This window comes from Rhinolophus sinicus, linkage group LG17, assembly GCF_036562045.2.
Source record: "Rhinolophus sinicus isolate RSC01 linkage group LG17, ASM3656204v1, whole genome shotgun sequence".
In the NCBI taxonomy this organism is placed as follows: domain Eukaryota; kingdom Metazoa; phylum Chordata; class Mammalia; order Chiroptera; family Rhinolophidae; genus Rhinolophus; species Rhinolophus sinicus.
Window position 1 is genome coordinate 3,134,539 of NC_133766.1, and position 20,435 is coordinate 3,154,973.

At 37.8% G+C, this 20,435-nt stretch overlaps 1 protein-coding gene across 18 annotated transcripts in view; it reads left to right on the plus strand.

The window, feature by feature from the left end:
* The window catches only part of DCAF6 (DDB1 and CUL4 associated factor 6), a 72,193-nt gene that overhangs the window by 22,013 nt on the left and 29,745 nt on the right, over window positions 1-20,435 (plus strand). For 9 of the 18 annotated variants that reach the window (XM_074322036.1, XM_019747387.2, XM_074322038.1 and 6 more), the window contains 5 exons: window positions 467-560; window positions 1,812-1,931; window positions 3,556-3,816; window positions 11,286-11,456; window positions 18,094-18,153. In XM_074322036.1, the coding sequence (XP_074178137.1) occupies window positions 467-560; window positions 1,812-1,931; window positions 3,556-3,816; window positions 11,286-11,456; window positions 18,094-18,153 (706 nt within the window). The remainder of the gene's footprint in view (window positions 1-466; window positions 561-1,811; window positions 1,932-3,555; window positions 3,817-11,285; window positions 11,457-18,093; window positions 18,154-20,435) is intronic. The other 9 variants (XM_074322042.1, XM_019747391.2, XM_019747392.2 and 6 more) reach the window with 3 other exon arrangements.

Consider the following 20,435-nt stretch of genomic DNA (forward strand, 5'->3'; position numbering starts at 1 on the left):
TACGACCCTGGTCCAAGGCCTCAGTGTTATTCTAGATTATTCTGGCAGCTTTCTAACCAGTCCCCCTGCCTCACCCCCCACAGTCCGTCAGCTACACAGCAGACCAAGTGATCCTTTAGAATTTAAGTCAGATTATAAGACTCTTCTGATCAGCACGCCAAGTGGCTCCCCATTTCACTCAGAGCCAAACTGAGGTCCTTACAGTGGCTTCAGGAACTTGTAACATCCGGTTCTTAAGCTTCCACTGCTGTCTGCTTTGTCTCCTCTGCTCTAGCCACTTCTCTTTGCTTACACAGGCTTCTAGCTTAGGGCTTGGGTTTCCTCTGCACGGTGTTTCCTCGGCATCTTTCCTATTGCTCTGCCACCTCACTTGCTTACTCAGTGAGAAAGCAGGGTGATGGGAAGACTGCTAGACTTAACGTATGCTGTGAGAGTTGAGCAGATGAGTTTTCTCCTCACCCTTTAGTTACGACAGCCTCCAGTGAAGCGTTTGAGACTCCGTGGCGATTGGTCAGATACTGGACCCCGAGCAAGGCCTGAGAGTGAACGAGAGCGCGACGGTAACTATTCTTTGGTCCACTTTTCTTTCTTAATATGGCTTTTAAACATTAGTATTCTACCTTGTGTCCAGTTTTTTCCCTAGTATAAATGATGCTGTGACAAAATCCGTGTACATCTGTCTTAGCAGACGTGTGCAAGTGTATCTTAAGATATAATTCCTAAGAGTGGAATGGCTGGGTCACTGGATAAGTGCACTTTAAGTGTGGTAGTTATCAAATTACCCTTCCCAAAGTACTACTTTACATTCCCACTGAGAGTTTGAGAATGCTCACTGTCCCATAAGACATTGGGCTTTACCAAACTTGTAAATTTTTTCCTTTTTATTAGATATAAATAGAATGAAAACTATCAGTTTCCAACCTGAGCGTTTTATAATAGCACATAATTTCCCCCCCTCTTCTATCAGGTTCCTTTGACAAGCATAAGAAACTAAGACGACATACTTTAAAATAGAATTAATCTATGTGTGTTTTAATAAATGAATCTGTAGCCAAAATCTTATTCTAATGAATTCTGAAATCTTTTAAGATCAAAAGCTTATTTCCCAATATATTATCCTTAGTATTTTTTAAAGATATATTTAAATACAAAGCTATATTACATAAAAGCAATAAAGTATAAAATAAATTCTGTTTTCATGGAAAATTCAAGAACAAGTCATTTCTATTTTTAATTATATGATTGTAGAGTAGAATTGTCACAGTTTTAATTTGGTGCCGTACTTAATATGAAAATGCTCTTAAGAAAAAACTTGCATGAAGGAGGAAAAGAGGGGAGAGAAGAGACAAAACACTTTCTGGTTTCAGTATTTCACCTATGTGGAATTTGCTTACAGTAAATGATGAAAACAAATTCAACTTAAGGAAATTTACATTGGAGGACAAACCTTTCTTTCAATCTGCTCAATGTGTAATACATGAGCCCTTTCTAGCTGTGCACTCTTGGAACTAAAGATCTGGGTTGTGGTTGGGGTAGAGGTGTGGCGGCACCTAAGAATTGCCTAAGATGTAGGAGAAGTTAAGTCCTGTGCTTGAGGAATCCAAGTACAGAGGGAGAGTCACTCATTTAAACATTTACTATGAAATGTGATGATGGCTCTAGTAGATTTTCGTATATTTATAGAATTTATTTGGGCGATTGGACTGCTTTTAATAGCTTTCATTTTTAAGGCTCTCAAATCTAGGTTTTCTCATTACTGAAAGATCCTGACTTATTACCAAGTTCCTTAATAAGACCTGTGTTGTCATTAGGAGAGCAAAGCCCCAATGTGTCATTGATGCAGAGAATGTCTGACATGTTATCAAGGTGGTTTGAAGAAGCAAGTGAAGTTGCGCAAAGCAATAGAGGACGAGGACGATCTCGACCCAGAGGTAATTTTTCTTATTAATTAAAGTCATCAGAAAGGTGGCAAAAACTATTTATTGATGTCGGGTTTATTTATCTAATTTATACCATGTTTTATACCTACAATAATACAAGGTTCTTACTGTTGTGTGAAGCAGTAGAGGATAAAGAGTATTGGGTACAATTTGTCCCTTTAGATTCTACTAGTTTAGCCCTTAGTTTTTCTTTTTCTCAAAAAAAATAAGAGCATATGATATTCCCCATTTAAAGTCCTTTCTCTATGTACTCTGAGAGTAGAAATGTATAAAACTCTGTAGATAAAAAAAATTTATGCAATTGAATAGTTTCTCCTTTCGGTTACTTATATGCATTGGTTATTAATTACTGTTTCTGGTATTAGCTGACCTGTTTTCATATCTTTGTTCACTACTTTCCAGCTTTGTGGTCTTTGGCAGGTTACTTATCTCTGTCAAAAATGAGGCATATAAAAGTTAACTCCTAAATGTTTTAAATCCCAGAATAAAAAGTATCTACTGAATGTTATCCATAAATGTTTCTTGTTAACTTCTGTGTGTCAGTTAACTTTCTTAAAAATTCCTTGGACTGGATTTGCTAAAGAGTTACTAAATTTGTGCTTAAATATAAACTAAGGAACAACTTAAATCATAGTGATTAAGAGAAAAAATACTTTATATTCTATGGTAGTTATATCTTGCAAGACATGAACTTGGTTTGTCCACTCCATTTTTAATAAAAATCTGGGTTTGAAGTAAAATTAGGAGAAATTTTAATGTTTATTGAGTATTAATTATTCCTTGCAGATAGTAGGAAGCCTAGCACAAAACACAGTAGACACTCAAGCCTTGAGAATCATAACAGCATCGTGTTAGTCTAGAGCAGGGGTGTCCAAACTGCTGCCCGTGGGCCAACTGCGGCCCGCAATCCATTTTTTATTGGCCCGCAGCAAATTCCAAAAATATATTTAGTTTACTTAAATAAACCAGGTGAGGCAATATGTACTTCACCTCGAGTGAGTGGCCCGGCTGTTTGTGTATTTTACTGCATATGGCCCTTGGTGAAAAACGTTGAGAAAAGTTTGGACACTCCTGGTCTAGGTGGTAAAACATTACTGCTGATGAAATGGGAGTCAGGAACTCAGTCCGGCTCTAGCCTCTTTGTGGGGTCACTCTTCTTAATACAATTTTTATTACCTATTTTACCAAGGACATGACGTTACAGAGTGGGAATGTATGGCTATAAATCCATTATCCATCTATTATAGCAGAATCATCATCTTTAAATCGAAGGGATTAGATGTTATTTATAGACATCTCACAAGCTGTTATTTGGCTTTCTCTAAGTGAAGCTGCCTTATTGAGCACTTTGCTTAAAAGATTGATTATTTTAACAATAATGTGCTGTAGATGGAGCTTTAGCCCTCTCGATTAGCCTATTTGGTCAAAGGGACCAAACCACCAGTGGGTGCTTTTGATTTCCTATGTAGTATGTGTGTGTGTGTGTGTGTGTGTGTGTGTGTGTGTGTGTACACATAGGCAAGTGTGCATGTATTTTTTGAACATACCTGTTTCGAGTACTTGGTTTTAGAGAACATTTAGTATTTGAACTTGCACTAACCTCTGCTTTTTGAAGGTGCGACGAGTCAGTCAGATGTTTCGACTCTTCCTGCCGTCCCATCAAGCGCTGATTTGGAAGTGGGTGAAATGGCCATGGACGTAGACGCTCCAGCCGAGCAGCTTCTGCAGCCCTCTGTGTCCTCTGCAGCGTCCGCTCAGGCTCACTCGACCGCATCTTCTGTGGAAAGACCTCAATCTCCTTCTCTGCTGTCTTCTCCAGACAGTGAGCAGAGGCAGCCTGTCGAGGCATCTGGACAGCATACACATCATCAGTCTGGTGAGGATGTTACTCTTTAAATAGGCGGTGGGTCATCTCAGTTTCCCATCATGAAAACCTCGTTATGGGCTGTTTGGAAAGATACTAAATCACATCAACTTGTTCCTGCTGGAGGAAATGATCCAAATGTATACGTGCAACTTAAGCACCAAATTCTTGTGTGCCTAACTTGCATGAATTTTAACAAGCAGCAGGAATCTTCCACTGACATAAGACAATTTTTAAAAAATATAGGTGCCAGCAGATAGTGTTTTAACATAGTTTAATACACTTGTCTTAAAGATTATTTTTATAGGCCATTTTAGGCAAAATATCTTTCTAAACTTACTTGGCTGTTAGTCTGTATTAAAGTAATGGTGAAACTATAGCCTTAATTATTATTGGTTCCATTGTATTTATATTTTTGATTATTTTCCTCAAATCATGGAACACTTTTAATACATTTTATGTGGTGCATTTGATATGTTCTCTTGTCAACAACATATACAATTTGCCAAAAGAATTATTCATCCTATATTTACATGAGAAAGAATTGTTTTAACAAATCTTTGTCTTCTTGGTACTTGATATTAGTAGAAAAATTAACTCCTAAATTCTGTTAAACTATTATTTTCCTCAATATTATAACTCTTCCTGTTCAGCTTTTCCCCCCCAAACTATGGGTTGTACTAGTATTTATAACAGTAAATTTCAACAGATAACATCTATAGTTTACTTGGCATTTTAACTGTATAATATATGTAATTATAATAATAATCAGTAAGATATTTATTCATATTTTTCTTTGGGTTCTAAGGAAACATTTTACTTGACATATAACCAAAAAATATTAGCAACTAGAGATATAGCTGGCAGGCCTAAGCTATAACCTATAAAAAATTCCTAACAGCTTAGCTGCCAAGCTGTCACTTTATTCTTGCTTCTCTGGAATCTGATACCAGATTGCCAAATATGGGGTGTTTTAAATTAAGCACTGATTTATCAGTATATCCCATTTTTGGTAATTCATTTTCAGTTTCTATGGGAATAGAAGCCAGAATCAATTATGGAACTGTTAAGACTTGTGTACAATTTATCTATAATAATAAGCTAACGCTGAGTTATAAAATCAGGTTTTCTACATTCTAATTGATAGTTAGCATTTCCACTTATGGGAAAATAAAATATTTTGGAGGGTTTGGGAAGTAGGGACAGAATCAGTTAAAAGTTTGCTTTTCAAAGCAGGTAAAATTAGTAAAAACAAGAATTTTTAAAGTTATAGCATTCTTGGAAATGTTCTTAAAGAATTTGATCAGTTATAAGTTATCAGGAAAGCTTAGCAAGACTCCCTAGCTCATGTTCACGTTCCACTGAATCTTAACTCACTCCAGTTATTTCTTAAACACATTTCTGAGTATTCAGAGTTTTCTTTTTCTTTTTTTGTTATAGATATGTAACACATTTTAATACTACTTTTCAAATTACTAAATGCCTACCCATATTTATTGTAAATATTAAATACCACAATCATTTGAAATAGGAAAAATATTTTGTGATGATCATTTGATCATTGTTTGAACATTACTTGGCACCTTTGCCTATACATTTTTCAAAGAAAGTAAGGAAATATTTTTATCTGATAGATTATTAAAATAATTTTGATTGACTAAACCATGGAAAATTGGAATATTTCCATGTTACTATGATAGTATTGCTATTGAGGAAAGGGATTTGATGTTAGATGTAACATCTAAAGATTACGTCTAATTGTTTTGACAATAGGCCTTTCATTATCCTAGAGCCCAACATTTTAACAAGGACTTAGTGTTTTGTTTTGTTTCCAATCTCTCATACACTTCCAAGTCCAGAAGGTTTGTGATAGTGGGAATTGTCCATGCAGTGGGTGGGCGTGCCATCTCAGAGCCATGATTTCTATCACTGCCTTGCATAGAGACAGAAAATGAAACAGTGTGCTTCTTGCCTTGCTGTGGATACCTCTTTATGCAAATGTTTATCCCTTGCCTTCATATCCCGTGTATTTCCTCTGTCACTTCAGCTGGGGTGGAGGAAAGGGACATTGGGAATGTGAAAACTTGCCTGGCAAAACTCCCATCTCTGATTGAACCTACAAAAGAAAAACCAAATCAGACTCCTTCCTGAGGCCCCACACCACCGGCACGGCCAGGCCCCTGCCTCCTCTCCAGCCTCGTCTCACGCTGTCTCACCCCTGCTGAGCATCCCACTTTCTCCTGGTTTTCTTTCAGCCCCTCGAGTGAGTGTGCCAAGTTCCTTTCTGCCTCTCTCTGATTCTGAGCCTTTGTATCTACTGCTCTTTGCACCTGAGAAGCTTTTCCCCCTGGCTTATCATATAGCCAACTCCTTTTTTCTTGGGTCTCAGCTCAAGTGTCACCCAAGGCAGGTCTTTCATAACTACCCTAGCTAGATTGATCTTCTTTTCCTACCCTCCCTCAATTTTTATTCTCTTTTATGTAGCCCTGTTTATTTCCTAAAAAAGTGCTTACAAATTTTTGTAATTATTTTGTTCAATTTTGATTGATTTGTTTATGACTTATTGTCTCTTACTAGAATAGACTCCCATAAAGAAACACAGACATTATCTATCTTGTTCTACACAAGCCTTTTTTTGCCCCAAAATAGTCACTCTCTAAAGATATTGTTAAGACTATCTGTTATTTTTCAGCGAATATAAGCTATGTAGGGTATATTTAGCTATCTTCTAGCCTCTGTAGTTTCAGTCCACTTCATTCATTCTGGATGCTTCCAGCAGGCTGCCCACATGCCGTACTGTGAATGAGGATCTGGTTGTGGATCGTTTTGGGATCCATTGTTTGCCCGACGCAATCCACACATCAGACTGAATGTATTTCCTACTTTGTTCAAAAATATTTTAAGGTAACTTACAGAAATACTTTTTAAAGATCATTTTTATAAATGATGAAATTAGGACAAATTCGAGTAGAAAAAAACTAAATGAAGCGACGAGTGAGGTGAGCGTACCAAGTGCAATACCTGAAGAACAGAGTATCGAGAAGGCCACCGAGTCCACGTCGGGCTTTGTAGCTGAATTGGGATGATAAATACACTCGGGTAGAACCTGAAATCAGTGCGTCGGGTTTTTTTGTTTTTTTCACTTCTTTACCCTTTGTATTCTTGAATTTTATTTTAATTCATCTAGTCAGACCTTTTGGAACCGTATTCTACATACATAACCCAGAATTTAATCAGACATTTTGATTCTTATACATAGTATTTAACAAAATACTGTGATTATACGATTATCTAGTTAGAAACGAGAAAGGTGTGAATATGAACTGAAACTATGTAAGTTAAAATGAAATCTTCAGTTTTATTTATAAAAGGTATCTCAAAGTAATTATAAAATACTGTCTTCCTTTTTCAATAGTACCTATCAGACATCGCTTTTCGTTGTTTCTAAATTAAGCTTGGAAATGTCTTCATTTCATGTGTTGTTTGTAATTTTTTTCCCATGGTGATGAGAGTCTTCGATGAGGCCATCATTCCAGCGTGTTAACAGCTTTTTTCCTTTGGTTTCATTCTAATTTAAACCAAAGGATATGATTGAAGAAGGTGGATTTTGGGGTTGGCTAGGGATATCAGTATATACAAAATTAGTTTCGGGGACTTCCCTTGAGAAGTGAGTTACCTAAGGGACCCCTGTTCGTTAAGATAGTATATGATATGGTCCTGTTTGCTTACAAATAATTGTGCTCAGATTTACAAATTTATTTAGGTCTGTTCAGAATCTTTATAGCTGAATTGAGCTCTGGAGAAAAATTGCTGGGGAGATCAGAACTCTGTTGTATAATAAATCAAAGTAAGCTTTTCAAGGCCCAAGGATTCAGATTACAGCTTCCTTAGAGGAGATCAGGGTCCACCCAGACTAGGTACAGGCCTTTTATAGATTAGAAACAAGTGGAAATACTAGGTTAATGACCACTTTGGGCAATTAGAGAAGAGACCTTGGAAGTCAGTAAAGGAGTGACCAGTTCTAGGAGAAAGAATGTACCGGGATCGCCTGGACCCGAGGCGGATTGATAGCAGGCAGGCAAAGGACCCCCGAATTTAATGTGAAAGTAACCCAGTGTGTGGGCCAAAGACCCTGGCTGTTGGAGGGGCAGGACACGAGGTTAGAACCAAGTTGGGTCAACTGCAGTTTGTTGGTCTCCTGTCTCAATGGGAATTAAGTCATTGGGAGACTGGCCTGGAGTCTTCCAGAAAGAAACAAGAATAGAGTTAGTAGTTTCAGGAGATGGAAGTACAAATTTCCCATTAGTAGTTCCTGACAGATTGTTGAGGGTTTTGTTGTTTGTTATTGTTGGTGTTTAATTCAACCCAAAGATATTCATTTTATTCACTTTCCATTTTGGCTTTTTTTAACAAAACTAATTCTCCAGGCATTTATTCACATTATAAATTACATATGTTTCGTGTATACATTTTTAAAAGGATGTGATGTGGGTGTCTTTTACCTGCCTTTAATGTGTCAAATTGCTGGCAGAAATGTTTGCTTACTCTGCTCTGTGCAGTCAGAAGTTTTAATTCAGTAGCTGCCGTTCCCAGCTAGCTGTATGCTGGCTTCTTCTCCTACTTCATTTTTTTTTAACCTAAGGTGGGGGAGGGTAAAGCCACCATACAACCAGCCTTAAAAGCAAGCGAACAAATTCTTCTTTACAAAGCGCTGAAGCATTGAATAAATGGTTCATGACAGTATCATAGTTAAATCTTGATTTTCCAAGTTCGAGAACATCGGTGCTTGCATTTAGAGTCTGCTGTGTGTTTGCTACTCCATCTAGAAGTTCTAGGATGGAGACTCTTGGATCCCCATCACACGTTTGGCTGTGCAGGAGAGAGGGTTTGGAACAAGAATGAACTTGGGGGAATTTTTTTGTCACTTTTCTAAAGTTAGCAAAATTTGACATATATGTAATCTCTCTCTTCATGGTAATTTCTTTTGAAGTGTAAAATGACAAACTTTATGGCTGTATATTCATGCTCTGTGCCGCGAAAAGCATTGCTGTTATGCTGGCAATAAATACAGTATATGATATACTTGAAAAGAAGACACTATGTCATTGAGCATCACAAGTTATTTCTCAGTGAATACTATCCTTCTTAGTACCGGAGAATCTCCTAGGAAAAACTAGCAATGAGAGACTATGGGAACACTTGAATTGGGAAATCTTAACTGCCAGTTGGCTAACTGAATGAAATTCTTTATAAATAAATAGATGACATGGTAAAGAGAGGTTAATATAATATCTCTGGCATGATCGATTCTTGAAACAGTTAACCAAATTTTGCACCCTTATAAATGTACGTACAGGAGGCTGAAAGTGATTTGGTAGTTTGTGTAATTTGTGGCCGGTGTCTCTGAGAGAAATTGTGTGTGCTCCCACCATCAGGTCAACAGAGATAGCTGTTGTGTGCTACTATGTCGAATCTACCCGTGTTTTCTGCCACCCTTTTGGGTATGGTGGGTGACGTTTTTGTGCCCCTATCTAAAACCTGTTCCTCCTCTTGTCCCCTGCAGCTCATCTCCTTTGGTCTCTCAAGGACAACCTGGCTGCATTTGCCCACTTCTCACCATGCATCATTCTTCTCCTCCCCGTTCAACATTGTCCCTCAGCATACAAACATGTGTCTTATCTCCCAGAGTGAAACCAGTCTCGCTGACTCATTAGCCCCCTACCAACAGTCATCGATTTGTCTGTTTCCCATTGGTGGCAAGACTCTGAGTATATCTGCTTAGTGGTTCTTTATTACCTCCCCTTTCTCTTGGACCTGTTTCAGGCAGGTTTGGGCCCCTGTGATTTCACTAAAACAGCTCTAGTTAAGGTCAGCAGTGACTTCCAAGGTGCAAACTCTAGTGCTTCGTTCTCAGGTTCCTTTTCATCACATCAGCAGCATTTGACAACTGCTTCCTCCATCCTTCTTCACACACTGTCATCACTTAGCCTACGCAAGTCCCCTCACTCAATTCTCCAGCCTCCTCACTGGCTTCTCTTTCTTACTCCTCCGATTCTTCTCTTCTTAGACGTCAGCGTGTCCCAGGTTTCAGTTCTTAGCCCCCTTCTCGGTCATCACTTGCTCTCTAGGTGGCTTAAAGAAACGTCACCAGTCATGTCCGGATTTCCTGGTGAATTCTGCACTGTTAGTCCCTGCTCAGGTTCTCCACTTGGGTATCTGTTAGTTCTTTTCCTTCCTCTAATACTACTTGTTCCTTCTTCATTCGTCCCTGTCGCAATAAATGGCAGCTGCATTTTTCCTGTTACCTAGGCTGAAAGCTTGGGCTCACTTTACATGCATACCCTCAGCTAGGTGTGCTGCCGTTACCTGCAGGAGACATCCCACATCCCACGCTCCCTTCTCTGAGCGTTGGCATTTGGCCTTCCCTCCACTGGAGCACTCCTTCCAGGTAGGCTTGTGGTTTAAACCCTCACATCCTGGAGGTCTTTGTTCAAACGTTGTCCTGTGACAGAAGCCTTCCCTAATGACTGTGCACAGAACAAGCCCTCCCTACTACCTCTGTCCCCCTTACCTCACCCTGCCTAATGTACGTCATCATCGTTATCCGCTCTTGACACATACAGACACACACAATACGTATATTACATACATGTGTCTTCACTGACGTCCGTTTGCCTCTCAGAACAGAAACCACACTGTGGGGACGATTTTGTTCACTATTTTGTTTATCTCCAGAGCCTAAGATCATACTTCATACATAGTAGGTACTCAATAACTATCTCTGCAAAATTTCTGTTTTCTATAGAAAAATGTTATTTCTACTTGCTATGTACAACCAGTGCTTCAGATGAAGTAAGAAAATCTTAAACATTATGTACATATATTTGAGCATTGAATAAGAAAAAGTAAACAATTCTAACATAAAAAGAAACATTTTAGCTGAAAAATATGTACCTTCCACTTTTTAAAGAACGCTCCACTAATAAATTCCAAGAATTGTTTCCAAATGCGTAACTTTTTAATTGAATTTTTAAATTATTTGATTAAGATTAGTAATGTAATTTTTCTGTGTAGACTAGATAACATAACCAGTATTTTTCAGTTTTTCATTTTGTTGTAGAAAGAGATGAAATTAGGAAAGGAATGTTCATTTTAAATGTTTTGCTTATGGAGGATTTTATTTTCATTCTGTTTAATTACTTAAATATTCTTAGAGAACTGTATGTGTCAATTCAGCAAGTTAAACAGAAGCATTTGGGTGTATAAGACTGTGTAGCTATCTCTTTTAATGACCAGTAACTTCTTTTCTTATGTGTAATTTGTTTTTAGTATTCCTCTATGAGACGTGTGTTTAATTTATATCCTTCTCTCTTGTATAATCAGATTCTTACTGTTGTCTTGTATAATCAAATGTATAATCACATTCTTACTCTTTTCTATTTTATTGCTATCTTTCCCCTTTCTTTTCCCGTCTGTGTCAGAACGTTTGAGGGGGCCCGAGATAGCTTTGCTCCGTAAGCGCCTGCAGCAGCTGAGGCTTAAGAAGGCTGAGCAGCAGAGGCAGCGAGAGCTGGCTGCGCGTGCCCGACCCCAGCCTCCCACTTCTGATCAGTCTGCTCACGAGGGCCCGGCCCAGGACCCTCTTGCTTCAGGTTATTAATGTCAAGTGTCCTTGAGCAGCTGGTAGAGTTGGTTTTTAGCACTGCTGCCGTGTAATACGATGCTTCCTTGCCCTTCAAAACGAGAGCTGATGTGCTTGCAGCTTCCCCCTCCCTTTCTTGCACAGGGTGGGGTCATCACCCCTGGCTAGAGGGACCCATTGGCAGCAGCGTTTGCCAGAGAGGAATATAAAATAACTCATTGTTTTATTTATCGTATATTTGGAGAGGGGCCAATGTTGGTTACTTTTATAGTCGCTGAACTACTTTCTAATAATTGAAATTTCCTGTGTGCTTAAACGGTTTCCATGCGTGTGGCTCCTAGCTCCTCCTAGTGTCTTTTCTTTTTTCTTTTTTTTTGCTTGAAAAGTTAACCAGTATTCCTATTATATAAACCTAGTAATGCTAGATTTTTTAGAATTATAATATTGTTTGGCCATACTGGCATACTGACTCAATCATCCCCTTCTGTAATTATTTGAAAATTTTCCATATTTGCTTACTTATTCCTTCTACACATAATCGACTTTCTGGTATGTAGGGAAGCAAACATACTCCATGGTCTGATGTTCCAATTCTTATGCTATAAAACTCTGATAACTGTAATTATCAGTGCCACTCTCTTTTTCATTGAGTATTTTAATGGCCCTTTTCTTTTATGACCAGAAAGCTCATGATGCTCAATAAGCATTTGTTGAAAGAATTAATTATAGGTACTATGTTAGGTGCTGTAAGTCTCTATTTGGAAACTAGAGTGTGTCTGGGTTCTCATACTAAGGAGATTATAATACTTTAATATACTTTGTTTTGCTGCCCTAACGAGTGATGAGTTTGGGCGTTAATTAGTTTGAGAACTCTGATTTAATTCCTTGGAATTAATTTGTATATTCGTAGAACTGGACAACCTCTACTTTAGAAATAAATATCTGTTCCACTAAGTGTTATGATAACAAAAGCACATTATATAATACTGTGGTGAAATACAAAAGATGTAAAAAAACTATAATATAGGTGTGATGTTTGGGACAAATTCTGGACCTGATTTTTAATTCAGTGTTATATTAATAGAGGTCAAGCAACAATGTCTCTGGGTTTTTTTTTGTTTTTGTTTTTTTAATAGTATCTCGTTTGGTAAACAGTCTATATGTGGTAATCTTTAAAAAACTGAAGTTGAGTAGACACCTTGCTAGTTTTGAAGTTGAGAAACATGGTCTCTCTTCTTTGTTATGAAACAACTTACTTGGGCCCCTCCGGCTGCCCACATAGACCAGCATTAGAGGCCCTTAGTGCTATCACTCCGTGTATGTCGCTGCCTTCACTTCATCTATAGCATATGCTTTTGACGTAGCATTCATATGGGTCCCTAAGAAGTCTACTCTGCAAGAGGCCCTGGGCTCATTTGACAGTGCTACTTTTGTCTGTCCTCGCATGTCGCAGGAGCACTATTTGTTAACTTAAAGCTTTAAAAACCATTAAATAATATCTTGTCAATTTGTTACAAAGAACAACTAGTAAAATCTATATATTTTGCCCACTTAGTAAATTCTGGATATGAGGAAAAGGGAGTTGGCTTAATACAAAATTCTTTATTTCTGAACACACAAATTATAGAAATAATGAATATGAGTTAAATTTATGAAATTCAACAGGGAGATAGGTTTTATTTGAATAACGATTATTAAAATATTTTGCTATACTTAGTGATTAAATACAATTTTGTGTATGTGTATGATGGACATTAATTAATCCATCTGTCATGCTAGGTTACTGCTAAAATTATCAGTATTGAAAGCACCAAAATTAACATTCTAGATTTTAACTTATTAACAATAGAAGAATGTGCAATTCTCATGTAAAGAAATATTTTCTCATTATACCTTGACATCTTTGTAGCATCAGTAACAGATAACTGTTAGTAACTGATATTTCTATTGTCTTCTCACCTGTTTAGGTTTTTTAGCTATCAGATATTCAAAGGAGGCATTAATGTGACTTGGAAACCAAGCAATTTTAACACATACAGAATTTCTGAATTATTACATTGTCTAGTAAACATTTTACTCTTTTTCTAAAATATAGGACTCATGAGGATCTTTTGTGAAAGGCTCTGTAAGATGAATCTACAATACCTAATTTCTATAGGAGAGTGGGATCAAATCATTTTGTAGAAATAATCTATATTTTAATGGGATGGGACCTGATGCGACTTAATGATAATCCCAGATACAATATATCTATTTAATTGCCAATATTTCTGGGCAATTGGAAACTAAATAAACCATCATTTCAAATCATTACATGGTATCATCTTCAGTTTCAAGTGAGCTATATAAGATAAATGTTAAAAAGATTTCAACAGTGGTTTCAGCTGTGAACTCTTATCAGAGTCTCACGTGGAAGTCCTAACATAAAATAGACAAAAGTGACTGTTGTGATTTAAACATAAAAGGAGAAAAGCGATAAGGCCTGACTACCTGCTTGCCCCTCTTTCCACCCCCAATGCACCTCTGCTTCCTGAAGTACAGTTTGAAAACTGCTCTAAAAGAATTTTGACACTTATACATGATAATTCTTCATAGGTAATTTCCAAATTTTTCATTTTCCAAAGTCACAGTATATTACTTTAAAATATTTTTACTTTATTTAGTTTTAAAAACGTCAATTTTTTTTCTAGGCTTCTAGGAAATACACCGTAAGTCATTTCTAGCCTCTAAGTGATTTTTTTTTTTTTTTTTTTTTAAATCATAAAGACACGGATTTGCCATCATCAGATCACTGCCTGGGTGTTAGGCTGGCTGAGGTCTTGTCCCTGGCCCTATGACTAAATGACCTTGGGCAGGTCATTTGGCTGCTTTATGCCTCAGTTTCCCAGTTATTGATGCATTTAGATAGTGTGGCCGGCCATAATTTATAGAGACGGCATAAGGATAGAGTAGATAATACTGTGTAACAAAGTTGTTATACTCCTAAGTAGAGCAGTATGCATAATAACGTACTAGCCTAATTATAGTTCCTTTCACTTACTACCTTAAAACGTGCTCCTATCAGAGCCGTGTAAGGCTGATAGCATTCCGAGCTTTGAATGAGCTATATGTATGTTTCTCGGATGGATGCCGCGAACAGCTGTGGCAGAGGTATTCAGCATGTGGCTGATTTTAAACCCAGCTCTTTTTTTCCATTTCAGGTCCCCTGAAGTCATGGGCTGCTGGCTCCTGCTCAGAGTGACAGCACCCTGTGGAGTCTGCTGGCCCTGGCCCGACCACCACAGAGCCCCACTGGAGCAGGGAGCCAGCCTAGAGAGGGTCAGGTAGGAACTGTTTTTTCACTTTATGGCACGGTTTTACCAATTGGAAAAAGTAATTTTTATACCCCAAAAGGGTATAGAACATTGGTAATTATTTTTGTAAAAGGGCTTTTCAAAACTGAGCCATATTGGAAAAAATCAGCACTTACCCAGTCCTGTGCGAGCGAGCAGGCCCTAGACACAACAGCGATTCCCCGGTGTCCTTGGTGACAGTCGTGTAGCGCTTCTCCAGTGGGTGTGCTTGACCCACGTTTTCAGTGTGTATAACAAGCCATTAGTAAGTCCCATCTGATGCTGACCTAGTTCTGCAAGCACACCTTCGCTGCCTGGCTGACCGTCGGGAGCCAAGCAGTGATGATTCTCGTGGGACTTTAAAAGTGGGAACATGCTCCCTATTTTTCAAAACGGCTTCCTCTCATTATTTTTCATTCGATACCATGTTTCTGAAAAGCAGGCAAGTGAGAATATCATTAATTGACTCCTTCCTATGTGCTACCTAAGTAGTTTACATGAATTGTCTCATTAGATCTTCATAAGAACAGTGTGTAGTTGATATCATGAGTGTCCCCATTTTATAGATGGAGAAACTGAGACTTAGAGAACTTAAATGACTTGCCCAGGGTGACAGTATTACTGAGGATAAAAGCCAGATACGAACCCGGGAGACTGGCTGAAGAGTCTTGTCATTTACCTGTTAAACTGTAATTCATTGTTTTCTTTCTACAGTTGAGAAAATGCTGATGTCAAAGGGCTAAAGAACTTGCTTGATACCAAAACATACAGTAATTGGCATTAGACACCTTGAGCTAGTACTGAATGAGCTTTTGCTTAAAGTTTATCTCGACCATAAAAATAATATAATTTTAAACACTTCCAATAAGCTGACAAACCAAATTTATTGTACTTTGTAATGAATTATCTTTGAGGACCATATGGTCTGATTTTTATTTTTTCACGGTGCTTCCTAGAAGGTATTTTATGGAGAGATGGAGTAGAGTATGCAAACTGAAACAACCAGCACTAATAATTGTATTTTTTATATATATTAGCTATTCTCATGATTATTGAGTTAATTGGAAATATTTCTGTAAGTTAAAAGTTATCAGTGTGGTATTTATGAATATCTGTGGTATAAAAACATGTCACTTCAGAGGTTTGTATGGCAGGAAAAGAAGCGTTCTAAAGACAGTTTCATGGCACCCACGGTTAGAAATAGAATGGAAACAATGATCAAGGAGGGTTTCTTATTAAAGATTGGTTTTCAAGATGAGAGGAGCAATAAATAATTCCCTAGATCTACAGACTGTAAGACCAAAAAGGAAACCCTTTTAGTTTAACTCTATCTTTCTGTCTTAGCATAAACTTCATTCATATTTTAAATCCTTTAAAAGTTTGAAAATACACAAGTTTGTAGAGATGACAGCATTTTAGATTCTTTATCTGGGTTTTTTTTTTTTTTTAGAAACTTCCTAAATTTTATTTTAAAAATTAAATAAGATGCATTTTATTTCATAAGATTTGCACATTCTTTAAATGTATGGAAAAATTAAGTATTTGAAAAAAGATTGCTTGGAAAGTTGGTATGGCTCTTCATTATTAAATGAGAGCATAATCAAATGTATAATAAATCCAAAGGGATGAAAAATATTTCAAAAGAGACTTTCTAGGGGGATTTTCCAATACTTATTTCATTGTGACTCACATTTTTGTTTTTATTTTAAAGAATATAATTTTGGTTTTTCTCTAAAGACCAACTGATCTGTTCTTCAGAAACAGCGTGGGTAGGAATGTTGTATCTGATTCTGAGATGGATAAATGAGAAGTCTTATAAAGAAAAGTAAAGCATAAATAGTTAAGGAACTGACTGAAATACTGCCATTCCTACTTTCTTTTTTGTATGGTACAGATTTGTCGAATTGAAAGTTTTGATGAAGAGGTGATAAGTAAGGAAAAGTAAAGCTGTTTTTCAAATCATACTTTATCAAAATCTAGTAATACAAAAATCTATGAACAAACCAGTTATATCAGAAAGTAGACAATTTAAAGTTGATACAGGTGGTTCCAGTGGCAGGACTCAGCCAAGTGATATAAAATTGCTGAGAATCCAGGATATATTGGAAAACTGTTAGCTGTTCACTTAAGGATACTCTTAACTTAAAATGTCTACCTTTGGGGGAATAAAATGCCATGATGAATGGAAACTGATGATCAGTCAAAAATGCTAGGTTTTCGTTTTATTAACAACACTTACTAAGAGCTAGAGCTCAGGATATTAGAAGCTAGAAATGATTCTTACGTTTAGCAGAGGACTATGCGTATAATCCACATTTTCCCTTTTTCTGTAGCCCCGGTGGGACACTGGGACCCAGCCAAGCCAGGGATAGTGGCCCCGTCCTCTGCTGTCCCCCGGTGCCTTGCTTAGGTCGGGTGGTCCCTAGGATGACCAAGGGGAAGGAGAAGCTTAGGCTGAAAAATGTTGTGACTTGTTCTGTGTTACATAACCAGGGATAGAATTTTTAAAATGACTAACTCCAGACCAGTGCTCTTTCAATTTCAGCATGCTGCCTTCCCTTCATACCAGTGTTTGGCGAGCAATAGAGCCCATTTATAAAAACAAATTCTAATATAGAAACTCAGTGTATCAAAAGAATAAAAATAAAATGTTCTATTTGAAGCCAAGGTGGGAAGCATGATGCCCAGACCATTAAACCTCCTTGCCTCTCTTTTTCCTACCAAGTCAGCTACAGAAACCAAAGACTTCACAGAGTACAGATTTAATATGCACAACACATCAGAGAGTTTGAGAGTTATCTATGTTTCTGTAATGGTAATGACTTCACTGAGCATTTCTTTTAGAAACCATTTCCTTTCACATCTTCATTTGAGCTCCCTTTTTAGCTCAAGGTGCAACAAACACCATCTAGCAAAGTGTAGTGTGCATCTCATTTCCCGGTTTGAATCCTCCCGTTCAGAGGGCAAGCTACCTCACGGAGATGGAGAGGGTTTGGAGCGGGACAAAGAGCCTTCTGCCCCATTTCTGTGTTCTCTACCCTGCACCTTGTGCCTGTGCTAAATGAATTTGACAATAGGTATATGCATGGACGTAGAGGGATGTGCTCTTCACTCGATTTTGAAGTTGCTGAATGCTTGCCTGGAATAACCAATCAGCACACGGCCCTGCTTACTCACTGCTTGGGAAACACACCAACTACTTACTTTCTCCCCACCCTGTACAATTATTTGGTCCCTAAGCTTAGAGACAATCATGACATTGCTGTGCAGTTTTCTGCTGCTTACTTTTAAGTTGAAATCTCATTTTTGTTTCAGATTCTCCTTCTTCTGTGGTTAACAAACAGCTCGGATCCATGTCCCTTGACGAGCAACAGGGTGCGTGCAGCAGGAGATGTGCTATGGCCTTCCAGCCGTAGTTTATTGCAGTCATAAACCATGCCCTCTCTCTCTTCATAGCGCTCCATTCTGTCCCGGTCTGACAGGCAGCGTTTGGTGGGTTGAGTGGCCCTGGGTGGTGGTGTGCACAAAGGGCCTTCTTGGCCTATGCAAATGATTTTCTGTGTAAGCTACTTTCTACCTTGGGTCCTTTATGCCAACTTTGAATTCTCTTCTTATAACAATACTGTAATGGATATAAATTATATCCGTTTTTTTAATTCTAGGTATCATAAAATTGTGTAGAACTGCGGATGTGAGGTTGGCATATTATCTCGTGGATAATATTAAAAAGGTTGTTTGACCTTAGTAATACTCTGTATTACTGCATTGCTGTAGTAATGATACTTGGTTTTGTGTCTCACTTTTCTGGTGGTTAAGCTCCTGCTGGCTTTAACTATAAGGAATACGGTTATGACGCTCCAGAGCCACCAGTCGGCGGGGACAGTAGCTTCCACCCTCCACTTGGACTTGATCAACCTCGAAACCTTGAGCACAGCCTGATGAGATAGATGTTACAAATATTTTACAAAAAATTTAAAAAGCTAACTCTGCACTAAAGCCATAAGCTTTCTTTAGTTGGCTGAAAATTTCCATATGTAGGATGACACGTACATGTCAGCAGTGTTGGGGAGATTTAACATTGCTCAAGCGCCTGTTTTGGTGTGAAATAGATCCGATTTTAACTATCTTCTTGGGGAAATAGTCAGACATTAATCTTAAAACAAATTAGAAAACTCCTTCTGTACTTCTGATCTTAAATTATTGTTTATAGACCTGAGATGACATGTATTCCTATAGGTGTTTCTGATCTCGAGAATGAATGAATGAATTGGTAAATGAATTCGAGAACTAAGAAATTAAGCAAGTTTTATCTTTATACATTCATTGTCGTGGTATTAGCAGTGAAGAATAATTAAAGTAAAACACAGTTGTAGTAGCATTATATTGTAATATACTACTCTTTAAAACTGCTCTCTAATCATATAATCTTTTTGTTGTAAGGGTATATGAATATAAATGGTGTCTTACTACCAAAGAGTTTGTAGCCAGATTCATAATCTGTAAAATCACTTAGAATAATTTCCATGGAATTATATTGAATATTGTATTCAATTTAAGTTTGTATTTAATTTATGTATGATATGGGCTATCGTGGAAAGAGACAAATAAAGGATAACTCCCAGATTTTTGGCATCAATGCCTGGGTGAATGATGATGCCATTTACTAGGGTAGATTAGTTTGGAGGTAGAAATCGGGAGATTTTGGGGGTTTTGGCCATGTAAAGTATGAGGTCTGACAATTCAGTTCTCGAACTTGCCACCGTGTGCTTGCATTGGCAGCACTGTACAAACGACTCGGTAAGGTTTCATAACCCTGGTATATCAGTGTCTCTCAGCTGTGTTCGTGTCAACATGTGGTGGTGTCTTGCTGAATGGTGTTCATTATTGCGTGTTTTTGTGTCATGAGAATGTCTGAGCTTGAATTAGAGCAATGAACAAACACTAAATTTCTCGTTAAACTTGGCTAGAGTGGAAGTGAAATCAGGGACATGTTAGTCCAAGCTTATGGGGATAATGCCATGAAGAAAACAGCAGTGTACAGATGGATTAAACGTTTTTCTGAGGGGAGAGAACGCATCACTGATGAAGAGAGGTCAGGGCGACCATTAACGAGAACTGATGAAAACATTGCAAAAATTCATCGAATTGTGCATCAAAATTGTCAGCTGACTGTGAGAAGCATAGCAGACCAAGTAAACATCGATAGAGAAACAGTTAAGAAAATCTTAACTGAAAATCTTGGCATGAGAAAGGTGTGTGCAAAAATTATTCTGAAGGACCCCAGTGATGAACAAAAGCAAAGGAGAGTCGAAGTTTGCCAAGACCTTTTGGAGAGGCAGGACGATGTTTTGGGCTGTGTTGTCACTGGTGATGAAACATGGGTGTACCAATACAACCCTGAAACAAAGTGTCCAAGTGCACAGTGGAAGTCAGCCAATTCTCCACGACCGAAACAGTTCTGTCAGTCCAAATCAAGAGTCAAAACGATGTTGCTAACATTTTTTGATATTAGAGGGATTTTTCATTATGAATTTGTATCAACTGGACAAATAGTTAATCAAGTTTACTATTGGAAGCGCTGAAAAGACTGTGTGAAAAAGATGAAAACAACCTGAACTTTTCCCCAACAATTCATGGTTCTTGCATCACGACAATGC